This window comes from Triturus cristatus, chromosome 4_1 (genome assembly GCF_964204655.1).
Source record: "Triturus cristatus chromosome 4_1, aTriCri1.1, whole genome shotgun sequence".
NCBI lineage: Eukaryota > Metazoa > Chordata > Amphibia > Caudata > Salamandridae > Triturus > Triturus cristatus.
The window spans coordinates 751,095,635-751,115,648 of NC_140585.1; the positions used below are offsets into that span (position 1 = coordinate 751,095,635).

The window sequence follows — 20,014 nt, forward strand, 5'->3', positions numbered from 1 at the left end:
TGACATCCCGGAATGCCATGCTGAGGATTATTTCACAGGCACTGAGTGCGGCACGTGTTTCCCCAAACATGGTCAGCCCAGCCCAACTCGGCGGGCTTGGCACGGATACAGGATTTAAAAAAATATTTTACCAAAGAGGAGCTTTGAAGGGACAACAGGCAAACAAAGCCCCCCCCCCCACTAAATACTATCAACACCCCCCCACCCCACACTAAATACTATCAACAGACAAAGCTCTTGTTGCACATTACACATGAATATCAAATATTTTTGGGATGGCCCACGTTTTATCTTTTCAGTGCAACAGGGTTTGATGTCTATTCAAAGACCCTCCATGTGTATCTTTTGTAAAAGTTAAAATGGGTCCGACCTCCCAAAGTGGTGTTCAGTCAAAAAAGTGTGATGTGTTTAGGAAGTGCCTCCCGTAAGCAACAGCCTGGGAGCAGTTGGGAAGTACTCACCAATTTGCTCACTATTTCATCATAGGCACATTCCCAAAAGCAAACCAACACCCAACCACCCAAAATATAAATGAGGAGAAAGCTGTGTGTGAACTAAAGACATTTTTGCGCACATCAAAATAGTACGTTCCCTGTAGACCCCCGTTAAAGAAGGAGGGCTTCTTTGGCACTCCATGCCTTAAAACCGAGTAATGGGAAAACACAAAACCTATATCTTTAATTTGTTGTGCCCGTACTAATTTTAAAAAACATTATCATGTTTAGATCATATTAATCTGAACGGCCAAACACATCACAGATAGAGGATGCCAGGCTTCCTGAGGATCCCGAAAGGTGCTTGGGAAAGAGCGCTTTATAATTTCATCACAAAAGGAACAGAGATTTTATATCTTTTACAAGATTTTGCCACTTTGTCTTTTTGTCTTTTACAAGAAGCACCACGTGCAGGTGTCAATCTTTAAGAACAAAATCTCCTCCAAAACCTAAACAGACAAATTTATAAATAAGAAATGGAATACTGCAAATGTGCTTTTACTTGTAGAGGCATGCTCTGTGCCTGCTTGGGTTTGCACCTCACCCAAACATTCTTCAATGGTTCCTTTGATAGAGCAGGAAATATTAGCCTGGCCTTGCCTAAGGTCTGCCCTGGCACATTTACGTCTGAGTTCTCACTGATAACTCTGTGGGTAGTTTCATCTCTGATGTAAAGCCCCTCAAATGGTGTTAACAGCACTTATAGGAGAACTTGCAGGAGGAGGCAGGGGCTTTTAGGCTACATCCAGTATGATGCCTCAATACTATAGGAGTATAACCACAATGGGGTAACCCTGTGTCCCTCAGAACCTGGGTACATATACAGAAAGCTACAGTGGTTCTGTCAGGTCGGAATAATTACTTTATACAAGAAGAAAAAATAGACAGATAAACAGATTTTACAAAATCAAATAATGATATTAAACTGCTTTTTTAAGAGAATAGTACGCGTATTGAATGCAGTTTGAACACAAAGACAAAAACACTGGCTAGTAGTTGTTTGCAAGATTATTATTTTATAAGATTGGATGCTTTCAAAAGTATTTACAAAGAATGGAACGGCTGTCAAAGTGAGTAAATTTACAGGTGACATGAAATAAAGTGATATTGAGTGCTCAGTGAATGTGCAGTGCATTTCATATGTACAAGGTGAGATTATCTACAATTTTAACAAGAATAAACTAAAGGTGGTCAGGATAAAGAAGGAAAATGTCTCTGGCGAACAGCACCGTTGCTTGTTAATTCGAGCCAAGAGACTTGCGAATGGCTGAACCGCATGTTTTCGTCGACGTTTCGACCCTGATAAGGCGCTATTTATTAGTCATAGCGGGTCTTCTTCAGGACAAGGGTGGTGGATGACAGCCAGTAAGCGTCAGGAACTTCTTATTTAACAAGCGTTCCTTATGTCAAGTGGTCGGTTGATGATCTAAGTGAAAGTCGTGCGAGGGCCGTAGAAGCAATCGGCCAATGAGGGAGGTACAGACTCCAGTCCCAAGGTTTGCCAGTTACAAATCCTGGCTCGGCATACACATATCACTGCAGCCAACCTGAAATGAGTAAAAGCAACCCCTGAAAGGGTATTCTTTTGACTTATACTGGGTGCTTCCTTGTGTCTGGACAAAACTATACCTCTCTGAAGAGCTCTAAGTAGAGCAAAACACTGTGTCAGGGGTTGCTTTTACTCATTTCAGGTTGGCTTGGTTGGTATTTTACCAATTCAAAGCTGTAATACTGTGCCTGGAGTGGTAAATGGCTTTTGTCATTTTACAGCTCGGCATGGACAGCACTGTGCTAGTCCTATGCTTAAAGACTTTGCTGTAGAAATGGCAAAAGACTTTGTCCCTTTCTATCTCGGCGTGGATGGCACTGTGCTAATCCTATGCTTAAAGATTTTGATAGAAAAGCAGACATTTGAGGTGAGCAGATCTAGAGTGTCACTGGTGTTGAGAGTGCTCCATACAGGAGCTGCTTTCCACCTAAACTTGAGTACTACCCAGATTCCTCTGCTTCTTTTTTGCATAATTTATGCAACACTCTATGCCTGAAAGGGTATTCTTTTGATATATCTATCTATCCATCTATATATATATCTATCTATATATATATCTATATATAAAAAATTATATTATATATAGATTCCTATCGATAGATTCCTCTGTGCACTCCACACACATACAAGTACGGTTTCCTTGATTTGCGGTGCTCAGTTATTTTAGTTTTATTATTCCATATACAGAGTGTTGCCCATTACGCGTTTCGGCCACTTCCTGTATATATATATTCACTGAAAAAAACCACAGGTTTCAGGGACATTATAGTTAGAAATTAGCATTTAAAAAAACCTTAGAAATTCACAGAAGAAAACAAAGGTTGCAGAGACGTTATAGCAACCTGTGTTTTTTTCAGTGAGTTTCTAAGGTTTTTTAAATACTAATTTCTAACTATAACGTCCCTGAAACCTGTGGTTTTTTCAGTGAATTTCTATGTTTTTTTAACAAGCAGTCGTGTTTGCAGAGTGGTGGCGAAAGGGGGCTGGGCCTCCAACCAGCTCTCAGGAATTCCTCTGCGTAGGATGTACGGAAGGTACCAGCAGGGCTTCTTGGCCCTCAGGAGTAAAGTGGACTTGAACACCAGTAGTGCACCAGGAGGCGCGTTTGGAGAGTGGTGGAGAAAGGGGGCGTGGCCTCCGGAGACCTCTTAGCAATCCCACTGTGTGGGACGTACTGGAGGTAACAGGAGAGGTAGTTGGCCCCTAAGGACCTCCAGCAGCCAAGGGGACTTTATCCCCCAACCAGAGTAGTTGACAAAAGGAGCGAGGCCTCCGGCGAGTAGCCGGCTTCCTTTTTATTTTTTATTTTAGGAAGGGGGGCTGTGTGGCCTCCCTTCCCTTGACCAATTCTCAAGTCAAATCAAATCAAATCAAATATCTTTATTCGGATATTTACAAATAACCATAAAAGATGCACATCATCAAGTCAACATACTTTTGTTAAAAACCACAATCAAATATACATAATACCCTAAAATCATCAATACATAAAATCCCAAAATGCGAGATCATAAAAAGCAGGACAATTAAGTGCTAAGGTTCATTTGTCGGCAGCCTTCTTGTGCCTATTAATGATTGTCTATGGCAGAGAGGATACTTTATAATCATAATAACAAGGTAACAGTCCTAGTAGTTAGTCCTCTCCTCTGGTATTTCTTAATCTAACTGCCAGTCGCAAAAAGTGCACAGTGCTAAATAATACAAATGGGTCAGCAGAGAGTTTGAGAAACAAGAGGGCCACTTTAGCCTGTCTAATTCCCGCGCGTTTCAAGATGTTTTTTAGAAACCGCTTTCTGGGAAGGTCGTAAAATGGACATATGAGAACAAAGTGGATGGTGTCTTGCGGAGATCGTTGATCGCAGCCGCAACACCCTTTTTTGCTAATATCACTCGTGTAACCAGCTGGAACTGATAAAATGTGGTGCAGGAGATTTAATCTGAATCTTGTTATCAGGAATCTGTCATGTCTGTTATGTATATTGGACAGATAGAATTCCATCCCCGCACAATTTTTTGTAAGCTGGTGTTCTCTTACGGTAGATTTCCGCCCTTCCCTTTCCTCTCTAACGTTAGCTACATATAGTGAGAAGTCTGCCTTTATGGCCTCTTTGTCTCTCGTTCCTATTATGGAGGGGTCATCAAAAAGATTAGCATGGCCCAAACTAGTCAGTGTGTCCTTTACGTATTTGAGCCAGGGTATTTGCAGCCCCTTGTCCCCCTTCACACAGTCCTCCAAAATTTGTCTGCTAAGGCTTGCCTCAGGGTTTATCCAGATTTTAATCCAACAGATGATGGGTTTGAGGCATGCCCTATCGCTAATATAGGGGATACCCAGCTCTTCGTGGACTATGAAAGAGGGGATGCTTTGAGGGACTTGCAAAAGTCTCCTCAAGAACTTATCTTCCTCAATCTGAATTTTTCTCCCATTTGTAAAACCCCACACCTCACTTCCATACAGGGTTTTGGCGCAGCAGACAAGACTATATAAATGTACAATTTCGTTGGGTGACCAGCGACCCAGTCTGCGTGCATAATTCATAATTGACCCCTCGGCACCAAGTTGTTGGGTACATTTATGACTTACAAGGGGTTTAAAATTTAAGTCTTTGTCAAAAACCATACCCAAGTAGTTAAAATGTTTCACCTTCTCCAGTTTGTGTGTGCCTATGGTGAAAACACAATTCTTGTGTGGGGTTTTTCCTACTTCCATAATGAAAGATTTTGTGAGGTTAGGGACTAAATCGAGGTGTGCCATAAAGCTGACAAATCCCCCAATGAGGGCCTGCAGGCTCCTGCCAGTGCGCGCCAGGAGGACCGCATCATCTGCGTAAAGGAGGACGGGTATTCCTCTCTTCCCTATGCTGGGGCAATCTGCCTCCAGGGCTCCGAGCGCCTTGTCTAGCCCATTGATATAAAGCGTAAATAGGAAGGGTGCCAGGATACATCCTTGTCTCACCCCGCCCTTACACTGAAATTCCTCAGTGACGTCGCCCTCATTTGTATACCTGACCCGTGCCGTGGTGTTTTGATGAAGCATACGCAGGGCGTGGATCAATCCAGGATCCACGCCCATGGCACTCAGGATCTCCCACAGCCTTCTTCTGTTCACACAGTCGAAGGCCGCTGAGAGATCCATGAATGCCAGGTAAACTGTCCCCTCCCTGGCCACAGTATACTTTGCCACCAGGTGGTAAAGGTTAAGGCATTGATCAGTTGTGGAGCGCCCTTTTCGGAAGCCATACTGTACGTCAGTGATAATATTGTTTTCGTCAGCCCATATCATTAGACGATTTAGAATGACTCTTCCCAAGACTTTCGCCGTTACATCTATTAGGGATATTGGGCGATAACATTGAGGGTCATTTTTATTACCCTTCTTAAATGTGGGCACAATGACGGCCGTAGACCATGATCTCGGCATACCCACCTCCATAGCTGTGTTATAAACCCTAGTTAAAATGGGGGCCCAAAGATCTATCTGGCTTTTAAATAGATCAGGGGGTATCCCATCTGGCCCTGGCGCCTTCCTCACTACTAGGCCTTCTATGCCCAAATGAACCTCATCCACCATAATGGGTGTCCAGGCACTAATGGGGCAACCGTTTACTGGTGATAACTGTGCCTCAGGTGCCCCACGATTATACAATCTGGAAAAGTGTGCCTCCCACGCCTCTGGTAAAATATGGGAGGTCAATTGTGGTTTATCCAGGGGTTGAAAACAAGGGGCGTTTATTACCCTCCAGAAACTGCTCATGTCTTTAAGCTCGGCAGCCTCTCTTAGAGAAACCCATGCTTCATTTTGTAGGGCTGTTTTCCGTGACTTGGTCGCCTTTTTGTAGCTACTCCTGCAAGCGGCTATCTCACCTTTGTCCTTAGGGACCTTGGTTAATGCCAACTTCAGGTCCCTATGGGCCTTTGAGCAGTTCTTATCGAACCACCTGGGACAAAAGTCACCCTTAGGCTTGGGTTTACTTCTTAAGAGACTATCGATGTGCTGAGCAGTGCCTTCGAATGCTACAATTAGGTCCGTCCCCTCTATCTTGGGATCTAAACACCTCCAGATGTGATTCTCAGCATTGTTGAGGAGAGCTCTGTGAGTTCATCGCCATCAATGTTGCTCCATTTGATTCTTCTCCCCTGGTCCCTGGCTCTGTATTCACCCACAGTAGATACTACAGCCACCTTGGTACCAAGTATGTCCACTAATGACAAAACCAAAGGGTTATGATCACTGAACACGCTTGGCACTATCTCCAAATGGGCTACCCTACTTTCAAACACGGTGGATATAAAAAAATAATCTATAATTGAATCCCTTCCTCTCCCCTTAAAGGAAGGGATCAATGAGTTAGGTGTCCCATTCCTAATCATATCCATCGTGTGGGTTAAAGCAAACTTGCCGAGAATTCTACTTAATGCCAGGCCCTCACTGGAGTGTTCCGGATGCCATCCACTAATAGTGGGACAGGCATCCCACATCCCATCTTCCCATTTCAGGTGTGGGCACTGATGGCAATTAAAATCCCCCATAAGAATTAATTGGGTGCCAGCATCCCTTGATTCATTTAAACTAGTCAGCCTCTCTTCCAGTTCAACCAAATTTAGCATAGATTGTCCTGCATTGTAAAAATTTATAAAAATTATCTTTATACCCTTGGTTATGAGTCTCACTCCCTGTAGGCAACTTGAATCCCATTCTAGATCTACCCACCTCCCATTCAGTGCCAATGCCACATACATAATTAGCCCTCCCATGGCACGGCCCATAGTTGATTTCCTGGCTGCAACAAAGAATTGCTTGTAACCTTCAATGAATGAGGCGTTGTTACTTGTTTCCCATGTCTCCTGGAGGCAAATAACATGGTATTTCTTAATAAAATCTAGCCAGTCCGAATTATGAATTTTAGATGCCAAACCGGCAGTATTCCAGGAGATCAACCTCAAATCGTTATGGTCTGAGTCTTGTCCTTTTAGTGCACCGGGCGAGTGCCTTGGGGTGGAGCCCCTCAATAAACAATTAGTATGAGGTCTCCCGGATCCAGCTTCTCTACCCAACATGCCTACATCACCAACTGCTACATCTGGGTCGGGGGTCCCCTGAGCCAAATCAGGTACCATTAAGGGAGGCGATTCTACATGATTACTAAAGGTGTCTATGTCTGTCTCCTGCTCCCCGTTGCCTGGTGTCGTCAGTCAGTCTTGCTCATCCAGGGGAGATAGGCTTGAAAGGGGGGCAAATCTGTTTGATTGAAAGCCGTGAGCCTCCTCCCTTCTTCCAACTACTGTCCCTGACCCCAGCCAACTAGTACCCTTAGGCGGAGCTCTACTTCTATAAAAGAAATGCAGAGGTAACATCCTAATACAGGACCCAGGGACTCTTTCCTCGTATCGATTGTCCAACAAATCTCTGACTAGCTCTGGGTACCTCAAGTCATTTTTGGCCCCAGGGACCCCATCCCCCAGGGCCAGGCCACTTAAACAAAACAAAATTCAAGGGATGTGGCCGAGCGGCCCCCCTCCCCAGGCCGATTTCGACCCCAAGGACCCCATCCCCCAGGGCATGGCCAGATGGTCGGAGACCACAGGGGGAGCCTGAAGGCCCCGCGGTCCCAGCCGGCTCTCGCAGGAGGCGGGTGTTGGCATGACCTTTTACCCCAGGGAGCTGCTGACATGAAGCTCCTTGGGGGGAAAAAGCAATGTGCTCCTCTTTGAACAAGTGAGAGCAAAATGCTGTCACTTGTTTAAAGTGGAAAACGTGTTTGCTATGGGATGTTGGGAGCAGTGCTCCTGCCACCCCATAGCTAACTGCAATGTCCCTGGGGTGGGCACCGCAGGACATTGCTGGAGCCGGCCCTGTGGGGTTTCGGTCTCCGTGACCATTTACGACTCTACGAGTGGAGCTGCGCGGTCTCCCTTCAACAGTATTGAAGCCCTGGGGAGGTGGTGGTCGCCGGAGCTCCATGGGGGGCTGAAGCCCCCCCACGCATCTTTTCAATATAGCCCCGGGGAGGTGGCGGGCTGCGGGGGGCGCGTGTGGCCCCCCCGCATTTAATATAATAAATCCCGGGGAGGTGGCAGTCCCCAGGGCTGTATTGGGGTGGCAGGAGCCCCCCCTCCACGCAATCATTTAAAAAAATAAAGCCCAGGAGGTGGCCTTTCCCGGGGCTGCAGGGGGCCGCGTGGCCCCTCCGTATTTAACATAATCAATCCTGGGAAGGTGGCGGTCCCCGGAGCTTCGTGTGGGGGCAGGAGCCCCCCGTGCAATCATTTAAAAAATAAATCCCCGGGGAGGTGGCAGTCCCAGGGGATGCGGGGTTCCTGCGTGGCTCCTTGCAGTTAATGAACATAGCCCCGGGGAGGTGTCTATTTGCTTTTTTGGGGCGATGGGGGTCCCTGTGAGACCCCCTAAGCAGGCCTAGGGGGTCAGGGTGTTTCTACCCTGTCCCCTTTTCTTAATGTTTTTTGTTTATTAATCTTTTTCCTTCTGACTCGGTTGGCTGCCAACAGTTGCTGATTGGAACTGTTGGCAGCCAATCAGATCGCAGGCTTGAGATCGGGAGGGTTCGTGGATTATCCGCGGCCATATCTGTGTATCTGAGAAATGTTGAAATGTCTCGGGAACTACAGAACGGATTTACACCATTGAACAAAAAGAGTGATTTCTGAACCAACTGCTACATTTTTTTTGCCAAATTTGGTGTAATTCTGTTCAGCAGTTCTGGATGTAGCTTTGTCTAAAGTTTCCTATGTAAATTAACATGGAGAAAAAGCATTTTAGGACCCCCCATTTTTTTCGGCCCTCGCTTGACGAATCACCCTGAAATTTTGAGCGCTGCAGCTGAAGTGAGTGCGTCATTAGTTTTGCAAATTTCGCGAAGATTCGTCAATCGCTATCAAAGATACTGGTAAAAAAAAAAACGCTTTTTGAATAGAAACAAGGTTCTAGCTATAACTACCTACTGGCGTCCGCCAATATTCCAGCAACCAATGCAGGGTGAAAACTGACAGGTGTGGAATGTGATCTCAAAATGAATTTGCATTTTGGTCCATCAGCTGCACACTTCCCTGGGAGTCGTATTTTGACAATTAGAGGGATCTAGCAATTAGGAATTTTAGATCGTTAGTGCATGGTTAGAAGATCTGTTTGCAAACGTCAATCAGACCACCAGCAATGTGGATGATATGCAGTATTTTGAAATCTACTTTATGCCCCAGCTGTCCGATCCCCCGTGCTGAGGTGGTATATCTAAGGGACGTTTCAGGCCCTTTTGGGGTTAATAGTTGCATTGATAGATCAGTATCATAGTGAATGACTGAAAAGGCATTCTGATACCAAGATGGGCCAAAAGGTTCCTTCCGTAGGATCTTCCATATCATTGACCAGCGCATGCAAGGAATTCGTTTCTGGCAGTGAGCAGTCTTGATGAATGAAGTTAGAAGTGTGCCAAGTCGTCATGGATTTTTCCAGAAAGCTGTTATTCAGATACATAGATAAAAACAAATTGGAAAATGCCTAAATGCTGTGTGATGGAATTGTCCAGGTATGACCAACCAATGGAGAACGTTTCCGGGCGGTACTTGTACAGAGTAATGTAAAAGTGATACACTGACCATATGCTTGTCTGGGATTCCAGGATGTTCTGAAGGACTTGATGGAGTTCAAGAGCTCCACTTTTGCAAAGTTTGTTTTCCAATGGGAGCTACTTCGTATTTTGTCACCGCCCAGTTTCATTACCTGTTTGTTGTACAAGAATTTGGTGAGTGACTAAAACTACATGTGTCAGCTATCATAATTTGCTTGATGGAAAGATTAAAGATCATTAAGTGCAGACAGAACTGAGACACAGTTGGAATGAGTGCCTCAAACAGCTTCTTTCCCTCGCGTCTTTTAGTCTGGCCATGATTTGATTTTAATTAATGACCAAAATACGCCTGCACAGCGTGTTGCAACCACTGTGGAGACACCTCTTTAATTGGGACTCCTGGGCTGCATGGCAGGCCGGTCAGCAAGGACATGAACCAGCTGCCTAGGACCGAGATGCTTCAGAAAGGTGTCGGCTCTTGCTCTCATAGCCCGGATTAGGATCATGTATTAATAAGTGCATGTGGCGCGGCTATTTATGGGTATGCAGCCCATGGAGCATTGTGTGCCAGCAGCATAGGAGCAACAAGAGCACAGATCGCATGCACTCAGGAAATATGAAAATGTAGCCTTGGTACTAGAAATTAACAGGCTGCATCAACTGAATTAGTAAAAAAGACTTTTTATTTGTCTTTATTTCTTTATAGAACCCCTTCCCAATGCGTCATCAGGCTGTGTTTATAGATAAAACTCAAGATAGTTTATATAGGGAAGCTAATCATAGCCAGTAGAACTGAGGGAATTGGGCAAATGTTGCCTACCATAAAGGGTAAAATGTATTCAACTATTGAAGTTTATAGCCCTTGCCCCAACCATTGTTGAAGAAAAAAACATTCAACAGCTGTGAGCTGAGAGCTGATCCCCCTTGAACTGCAGAACTGATCCCACATTAGGATTCTGCACCTAGGTTTGCTGTTGAATCATACTGCAGTTTTTCCTTTACTTTGTATTGATTAAAAAAAACACACTGTATCAGGCACGTCAGCGGCTTGGAGGGAGGTAGGTGCAGTTTCTATAGGTGCTCCCCTCACTTTACCAACACAACCTAAACTTTACAAAGTGCTGGCTGTGGCAGTCATAGCAGAGGGCTCGGTGTGTTGGAAAGATTTAGGATCAATGGTGGAATTCAGCAATCCGCTCAAATATAGAAGGGCCAAAGCCATCAGATCCTACACCTGGATGGAAAGCTGCAACAGCTGGAAGGTGCCCAGGAGCACAGGATCATCCAAAGCCAGCCTTCACCGTGACATGCAGTCTATTGCAAGAGGTTCCTTCCTCAGGATCTTCCATATCATTCACCAGTGCATGCAAGGAATTCATTTCCCTTAAATGTGTTTTCTGTGATGAGTAGAAATCAATGATTTGTAATTGATGATGAGATAATTACAGTTGATGAAACAATTTTGCCCAGTTGTTTGGCATGTTTCATTTATTTCATAAAGAGAATTCTGAGTCACAATACGGAATTGTCCCCAGGGAGACTGGGTCACTCTTAGATGGATTCTAGTAGGCAAGTTGTTGGCAGTGGGAGCAGGAGACCCGGGTCGCTTTCTTGCCTGACCTTCTCTGTGGTCCTGTGGAGATTACATTATCTCCTTGTGCTTCAGTCCTTTATCTGCCAGCACTTTGAGCGCTTTAGAAGTGTCTAAGCGTCTGTCTCCAGAGAAGGAGCATGTGGTAAGTGGGTGTGGAGGGCTGGCAGGAGAGACCCATCAGCAGTATCAATGACTGCCGTTTAAGGAAAGTATTAGTGATCAATTACACTGGTCACATCTCAAACTGTAAGGTCTACTGGCGATTAAGAGATGCCAGGTGGTCTAGTAACTCTTGGTCTAATACAACCACATCAGGAATCCATTTTTGACATCAAGGTCACAGCTTTAAATCTCTTAGGGGTCACTCAGAATTTCGACATTCAAAGGTTAATAAAATGAGTACCATTTAGTTAACAATAAACATCTGTTTTTGAGCGCAAAGATGGCCCAAGTAGAACATGCCTTTACAAATGCACATTTTCTGTTTAAAAATACATGTTAGATGTTACCCACTTTAACGGTACACCGTTTTGTGAAAACATGTAGGATTAAAGGCTGAGGCAACTTTTCCTAAATTTGAATCTGTAACCCACTGGTCAGCAGATCAACGCCTGAACTTGGGCATTTAACAGATGTCCACCAGTAAGTAAAAATGCAGATAAATATTTCACCAAACAAGCACTAAATTCTAGAGGGCTACGAGGGCATACTTTTACAACAATTGTAAAATTAGGCACGCAAATATTCCAAAATGTCCGAAAAATATGTGAGACTCTTGGACAACCTGCTTTCTCCCTCACCTGCCCATGCCCCTGCCCAACCGACTCCTCCACCCCAAAAACTTATCAAAGACTATTTTTGCACTTTGCCCTAGTGTCTCTGCACCAAATCATTTTATCCTTGGTTTCTGAAGCCTGTAACGTGATTCCAACAGTAATTACAAGACTGCCTCATCAGAAATATGTGTATGAATTTGATGGTTTGCTTCGCTTTGCTTTTAATGTGGTAACAATGCTACAATTACATTTTATTGCAATGGTTTTAATTAACTGTGCTAATTTAATAAAAACAAAACAAAATATTCCAATATGTTGGGCCAACCTCTGATTTAATAAATTGTGAAACTAATGCATCAATGACGCAATGCTATTTTATCTACTTAATTTAAAATAACAAATGTATTTGTTTTAATATGCAATCTTATCCTCTGATATGCTATGTTAAGTTATCCTACAAGATCCCAAACTATGTCATGCCTTATGATACGTTGTTCTATGTTAAGTTGGACTGTGCCTCATTATGGTATAATGTAAAATAACATATAACGTAAGCTATGCTATGCTGCGCATGCTTTTCAATGTTTTCATGCAATATGCATGCAATGTTATGGTATATCATGGCATGTGAACTTATGCTATGCCACTGCATTTCATGGCACTGGATCTAGCGGATGTGGCTGTGGTTGTGCTTATATGTGTGTTCTTTATATTTTATAGTCTCTGGTGACACTTGTAGGAGCTTCAAGGGGAACGATCTTCAGCAAGAGAAAGGACGGAGGAAAGGGCAAATGTCTAACTTAGCGAGTTCAATACATTGAGCTACATACAACTGAACGTACTCAAAACATCAACCAACCTACATTCACAAAACAGCACAAGGTAGACCTGTTTCGATATCCCAAGCTACCCGTCTTCTGAAAACACCTCAAAATCACCAGTATCCCAAATGCACAAGCTTGCACCTGTTGCCCAAACTGAGCCTACCACCTACAGAAAATGACTTAAAACCACTTATACCTCAGCTGCAACCAATCCACTTTCAGAAATGACTCAACCCACCAGTACACCAAACAACCTGAGAGCTACACCCTTCAGACCCACTTTTACCACAGCCCCCAAAGTTCCCCACCACTAGAAAACCAGTCAGTGCTCACCTGAGCCCCTCCAATCCCGACTCTCCTGTCTCAAGAGAAGAAACTAAGACCTGCCTGTGCCCCCGCACACCTGGACACCGAGCTCAGAGGTCTCCACACACACACCGTACAGAGCCAGACCCAGCAAGAGGCAGTGATGCGCGGCAGAGCGTGCACTGATAACGGAAAGTCCCCGATAACAGGCTCACCTGTTTTCTCGGTGGGTTCGGGCATATTCCCAAAGAGCAGTGACCCTTCAGAAGAAGAGAGTGGCTCGCGGCCCGGCCCTGAGGGACAGTGGGGAGATGCAGATCAGCGTGACAGCACCGGGGCTGCTCAATCAGTGCACTTTATATACGGCACCGGGACATCAATCAGGCAGCCCCTGCCCCGCCTCCGAGGCCAGGAGCCCTCACATCTGTCGCCTGACCCCACTGTTCCCAGGGCTTTGGAAAGGAATCTCTGCAGCATCTCATGTGGCCGATGAGAGCATCTCTGATGTGCTAAATTCAGCACCACACAGAGGAATCAAAGCGATGCTGCCAGGCCCCCGCGGCCCGCGAGGCACTGCCAGTCTCTATGGAGGCGATATTGTCACATTTAAAGCGACACTGCCTTTGAATGATGTCTTTGATCTGAACTTTCACTTAAAACCACCAAATCTAAAAGTGGCCTTACCTCGTCGATAATGTGTGCGACCACTATTGTGCATGAACTGCAGGTGGCCAGTCCGTAATAAAGGCTAATGATAGCAGTTGCCATTTATATATGACTCACCACAGGCAACCTTTTCTCTTGGTTACTTTTATGGCCCGGTAAATGTTATTCTCTGTCTCTTTATGCACAGTGTTCACTGTCTGTGCGTTGCTCGACTGTCTCTGCCTACCACAGCCTTCCTTTACTGAGATAGCACCCCAGGCGAAACCCAATTTTGCGCTCTCACGTCTCTTTAATTATCTGTGTATCAAAAACTTTGGAGGGGTAATAGGAGGCGGAGAGGGTTAATGGGTTCCACGAGAAGCAAACCAAACAAAATGATTATAGGGTACCTGCAGCTTCCTAAAAGTTTGGAGCTAGGTCGCAGGCAGAATATGCAGACAACTCCTGCACCCCTCTGAAGGGCAGCGCCCTGGGCGTGGGCCCAGCTCCCCATGCTAAAGGCCGGCCCTGCTGCCTACCTCTGGACAGGTCTCCGTCCCCTGTCCGGTTCTTTCACTGTCTACCTCTGCCTCCTCACACACCGTCAGTCTTCCCCTCCAGAAAAGCTCTCTTCCCTTCGCCTCTCCTGCATACCCCTTTTATTACCTCCCAGTGCACAGATCTGCCTCATTTTGCCTGGACAGCTCGTTTGCACCCTTACCATGCACGTCTCATTTAATCTCTCTGCCTCCTTTACACAGGATGCCTTGCTAAACATTCCTCCTACCTACCCCTGTACCGGTCTCTATCCGCCTCCCCTGCGCACTTGTTTTCATCTCCGTTTGCACAAATCTCCTCACACCCCCCTGCAGAGCTGTACTCACGCTTCTACAGCTCTCCCCGCATTGCAGCTCGATCTGGCTCTCCACGCACAGAGCTCTTTGGTTGCCTCAGGTCCACTGGATTCCGAGACCCCCACCTCTCTGGCTTATCCCCACCTCCCCTGCGTACAGCTCTTTATGCCTCTGCAACTCTCGGTGGCCATCTTGGGCATCGTTTATCTATATAAACCACACCCAAGCGTCCGGCAACCACTTTGCCTCGAGAATATTCTTGAGGCAACACCCTGCACATCATAGAATCACACAGAAGGCCTGAACCTACATGCTTTGAAGCCGCCTGGCCGCCGGCTAATATTGAACACTGATCTTGGGGGTTATGTGAGCAAAAAGCTTGGGTGTAAACACACATGTTTTGTTTCATTCATTAGATGTACATATACAAGCTACACAGCCAGCGTCCCATCCAGAGACCTAGCAGTCACAACAACTACTCAACTAACATCACAACTGACATAGTTAATTGCAGGAGGGTGGGAGACTAACCGCACTTCGAGCCAGCACACCGAAGGTGGGCACATCTAACACTAACGGACCAGCTCATGATCCTCTCCTTGTTTTTTTAGATTTGACAAATATCCCAGGACAAAGATGACGTCCAATCAGGCCCTTCTCCTAGCCTTCACCCCATCTTCTTTGTTGGAATTCATTTCACAGGCAGAAAGGTAGGGTACAAGGAGCTGGGTCACTAAAGTCTCTGCGAAGTGGGCAATGCGGGCTGTCAGGTAAGGACACTACATTGGCTCCCCGTCGAGAAGACAATCACCTTCAGGCTTTTCACCCACGCCCACAAAGCCCTCCACAACACCGGACCTGCCTTCCTGAATCACCACCTCTTAGTCCACGCAACCCAAAGATCCCTCCACTCAGGCCAGTTCTCCCTTGCCGCAGTGCCGCACATCAAGAACAGGAGGTTGTTCCTTTTCCTTCCTTGCGGCCAAGGCATGGAACACCCTCCCTCTCCACCTCCGACAGACGCTAACACTCTTCAAGTTCATAAATGACCTCAATGTGAGAAGTTGGCCTGGTGTATGCTGTCCACTAGTTATAGTGGGCACCTTGCACCAGTCTAAACAACCCTTATTGATGATTAGGTTTCAGTCAACCTTTATTGAAAGCTATCCTAGTGGTAGCTATGGAGAGCAGCCTTCAGGTTAAGTCTTGAAGGAGTGTAAAGCAGCTTGGTTTACCAGATTATAACCTTTTGAATAACTAAATAAAAGACCACACAAGGTATATATATAAAATACATGTATTTATTTCTAAACACTCTCTACTAACCTCTTTATGAAGTTAGAGAGAAAGCCACACAATAACACAGTTATTAAACGACAGAAAATAGCACACTATAGAATGGGCCGTAGGGGGAGACGAAACCATATATTAAGAAAGTGGTATAAGAACCACAACTTGACTAGACACAGTGCCTAGAGCACGTAGAATCGCTGGAACCCCAAGGAACCACCCAGGGTAGTGACACAGGAGACCCACGGAGGACGTGTGTAGTGTGAGAACACAGCCGCGAGCCCCGTACAATTCAATGGGAAAGTCGCGGTTGGAATTCTAAAGAATAAGGACACTTAGGAGAGGACTTTGAGCAAACCCTTTTAGACTTAGAGGGTTCTAGGGCCAGCACCCACGGGAGCACCGGAGTACTTGTGTTACCTCACCCAGGGAAGCCGGGTGCATAGATGTCAAATGGTATCGGGAATCGTCGTTGATTTCAATGGCGATCTGCTGAAAAGTGCTGCTGCTGTGGAAAGGAGAAGTGTCCGGGGTGATCCAAGCCTGGATCGAAGATGTGAATAACCTGAAAGCAGAGGGGACAGAGTCTGGGTCACTTGCCAGTGACCAGGGGCACGATAGGCGAATGCCCACCGATGTCGGGTGTTTCAGGTGCGAAGACGTGAAGCTTGACTCCACTGCCACAGGGACCAGGAGCCGTTGACGATGACCACAGTCCGCAGGCGAGCTGTCCCATGAAGGAAGTCGAGTGCTGGGGGGTCAGTTTTGGGATTGGAGACCAACAAGCCTTGGCAACAGCAACCCACATGGTGAGAGAAAATGGCTTCGGTGTGGACCAGCAAAGTCCTGTGGACTCCCCAAGTGATGGAGAGTCAGGGCACGTCTGCAGCAACCAGGTAAGCCCGTTGAAAGTCAAAGTATCCTTCTCAGGGAACCACAAGTCGACGGACAAGGGATCGCGAAGGGACCTCGAGGGGATTCACTAGATACCAGCCCACGGGTCACTCGAGGAGTGTAAGCCAGCAATCTTCGGTGGAATCACTGTGCGGGGTCTGGACTACAAGTAGCCCAAAGCACAGCCTCAGGGATTGCCAAGAAGCATATGCTGCTGCAAATGGTCGCTGTGTCCAGGGGTTTGGGTTGCACGGTCCCCACGAGGGCTTTGGATCTCAGGTTTGCTGAGAGGACTGATTGGCCTCGGGGAAGCATGGAAACCCACCTCCTGTGTTGCCAAATCATCGATGTCCTTCGGGAATAGCGTCGATGCAAACCGGACAGATGCGTCTTTGGTGCCTGTCTTGCAGGGGAGTAACTCCTTTACTCCAAGGGAGATTCTTCGGTCATCCAACTTTGTGTAGATAGTAGAAGTTCTGGGATTCTGTAGCAGAGTTTCGTCCAGGTAAATCTAAAGTCCTGTAGTCTGGGGTTCCTACTTTATACCCAAGGAAGGGGTGGGACGAACTCTGGGTACCCACCTATGGGAGGGTCAGGACAGAGGGGTGGCTACACCCATGTCCTTTGTCCAGTTTCACACCAGAGCAGGGGCTGAGTGCCCCTACAACCGGTTTGAGCTGGACTATGCACAGGGACACCAAATGTGCCCCCAGTGCAGACATCAAAGCACTCTTGGAGTGCACCCACCCAGCCCCAATACACTAAAGCTTGTCTGGGAGGTGGCCTACCCTGCCGGAGTTTCGTCCAGCAGCAGGAGGGCAGACTCGTGTCTGTGGCTGGCAGCATCCATTTTGTGATGCCAGGGCTTGTAAAGCTGGTACCGGGTATACCGTTGCTGTCATATTGCTCTCTCTAGTAGGGTGGAATCATACCTCCCAAACCAGTTACTGGTGTGGGGGTATGATTCCAAGGTGTTTGACACCAAACACAATATGTTTCCATGCAGCCATCCCAAAGTTAGCATTTACCGCAAGGTTATAATGCACTTAAGAGTATATGGTCTGGCTGCATCACAACCCCAGAATTAAGGTTCGAAGGCTGCAGAGGGGCTCTGCTCATGCATGGGCACCCTCTCACATAAAACCCAGCACCCTGCCTTCAGGATTGATAAGGTCTGCCATAGGGGTGACTGATAGGTTTATATGTGCAGTGATATGGAGAGATATAGGGAACCTATATCTCAGTAAGGGGTGCATACACAACCTTACACAGGCTGCAGTAGCAGACCTGTTGTGTCATATTGGAAGGCTTCCCAGGGGTGGCATAATACATGCTGCAGCCCCTGGTAGGCCTCTGGGGTACCTAGGCCCTGGGTACATAGTATACCATATACTAGGGACTTATAAGGGTACTCCAGAATCCAATCTGTAGTGTACCTAAAGTACATGGAATCCATTTAGAGAGGAAGCAGCTAGGCTGGGCCCCTGAATAGCAGGGTCCCAGCCAGACTAAAGTTGAAAAACAGTGAAACATCAGCAAAAAGTGGGGGTAACCATAAGAAGCAGATCTTACTCTCCTACACAACCCCCCCAAACGTAAGGACTTAAACTAACCTTGACCAGTTGAGTCTTCATGTTCTAAGTGGCAATATCTGTAGAGTCCATCTGCATTGGCATGGTTACTCCCAGCTCTATGTTCCACTGTATAGTCCACCCCCTGTAGGGAAATGGACCACCTTAACAGTTTGGGGTTTTCACCCTTCATCTGTTTTAGCCATAAGAGGGGCTTATGGTCTGTCTGAACATTGAAGTGAGTGCCAAATAAGTATGGCCTCAACTTCTTCAGAGCCCAAACCACAGCAAAGGCCTCCCTCTCAATAGTTGACTAACGTTTCTCTCTGGGGGTCAGGCTTCTGCTAATAAAAGCTACTGGCTGATCCTGACCTTCATCATTGGATTGTGATAACACAGCCCCTACCCCCAACTCAGATGCATCTGTTTGAACAATGAATTCTTTGGAGTAGTTAGGACTTTGCAGCATGGGAACAGTGCACTTGGCCTGCTTCAGGTCATCAAATGCCTTTTGACAGCTGACTGTCCACTGAACTTTCTTTGGCATTTTTTTAGAAGTTAAGTCATTCAAAGGGGTCACTATGGATCCATCACCTTTTTTTTTTTTTTTTTTTAAAATATTTTTTGTTAAAAAATTTTTATTGTGCAGAGAAAAAGGGTACAAGCACGGGCCTACAACCTCCTGGGCCGGCCGCTAGTATTCAGAAATGATCAAGCAGTTCAAAAAACATTGACTGGCCCACAGGGGCTCCGCTAAATTACAGGAGATCAGACTGCACATAAGGGACGTCAAGATATACCCTTTTTTACATAAATATCAACAAAAGTAAAGAAAAACAAGCATTTGCAATGCAATAGGTCTCGCATTTGCTAGAGTTAGAGCTATTGGCATTGTAAATGGCAATGGCTTTTATGTATGTGTTTTGGTTTGGAGTGGATTGGATGTATGTGGATTGTAGTGGAATTATGTGTGTTGAATTGGAATTGTTATTTGTGGAATTTAGGGTGAATTGTGTGGTATGCAGTGTATTTGTGTGAAAATTGTGTGTCATAGTGTGCAGTGGAATTATGTGGATAGTAATTATGTGGTTGTGACTTGTGAGTGTACTGGAATTATGCGGAGTGGGATTGTGTCACGAAGTGTAATTATGTGATATGGTTGGGTTGTGGAGTGGTATGTACTGTAGTTTAATTATGTGGTGTGCTGTTGAATTTTGTGGCTTGATGTGGAATTTTGTGGTGTGGATTGGATTTATGTGGTGTCTTACGTATTTGTAATTAATGGTGGCCCTGCCTGCCTATTTTCAGTAGAACACATGCTACATTATACCACCGCCTTTTGCTGGTGTGGAAAAACCACCTTAGTGAAAAATTATTTGTTGTATGTGCTATAGCAAGATAATTCAAAAAGAAAGAAGGGAAAATGCATTTTTTAGAGAGCGAGGTATTTTGGGAAAAAGACGGGTTCCGAAACCGTAATTGGCACACTTATCTTCTAAACACCATGAAGATGTGTGGCGCAGGCAAAAGCTATAAAGAAGTGCCACGATGCTTAGAAAGATTTCTAGTGCACGTTTAATTTTACTGGTGCAGTCTCAATGTCCCAAAACGCTGAAAGAAAAGACAGCCCAAAG

At 45.8% G+C, this 20,014-nt stretch overlaps 1 protein-coding gene across 33 annotated transcripts in view; it reads right to left on the reverse strand.

The window, feature by feature from the left end:
* MYBPC1 (myosin binding protein C1) overlaps positions 1–13,457 on the reverse strand; it is a 330,430-nt gene extending 316,973 nt beyond the window's left edge. For all 33 annotated transcript variants that reach the window (XM_085653283.1, XM_085653281.1, XM_085653300.1 and 30 more), the window contains exon 1: positions 13,342–13,457. In XM_085653283.1, the coding sequence (XP_085509409.1) occupies positions 13,342–13,366 (25 nt within the window). In that variant the 5' untranslated portion in view covers positions 13,367–13,457. The remainder of the gene's footprint in view (positions 1–13,341) is intronic.
* Positions 13,458–20,014: the final 6,557 nt, after the last annotated feature.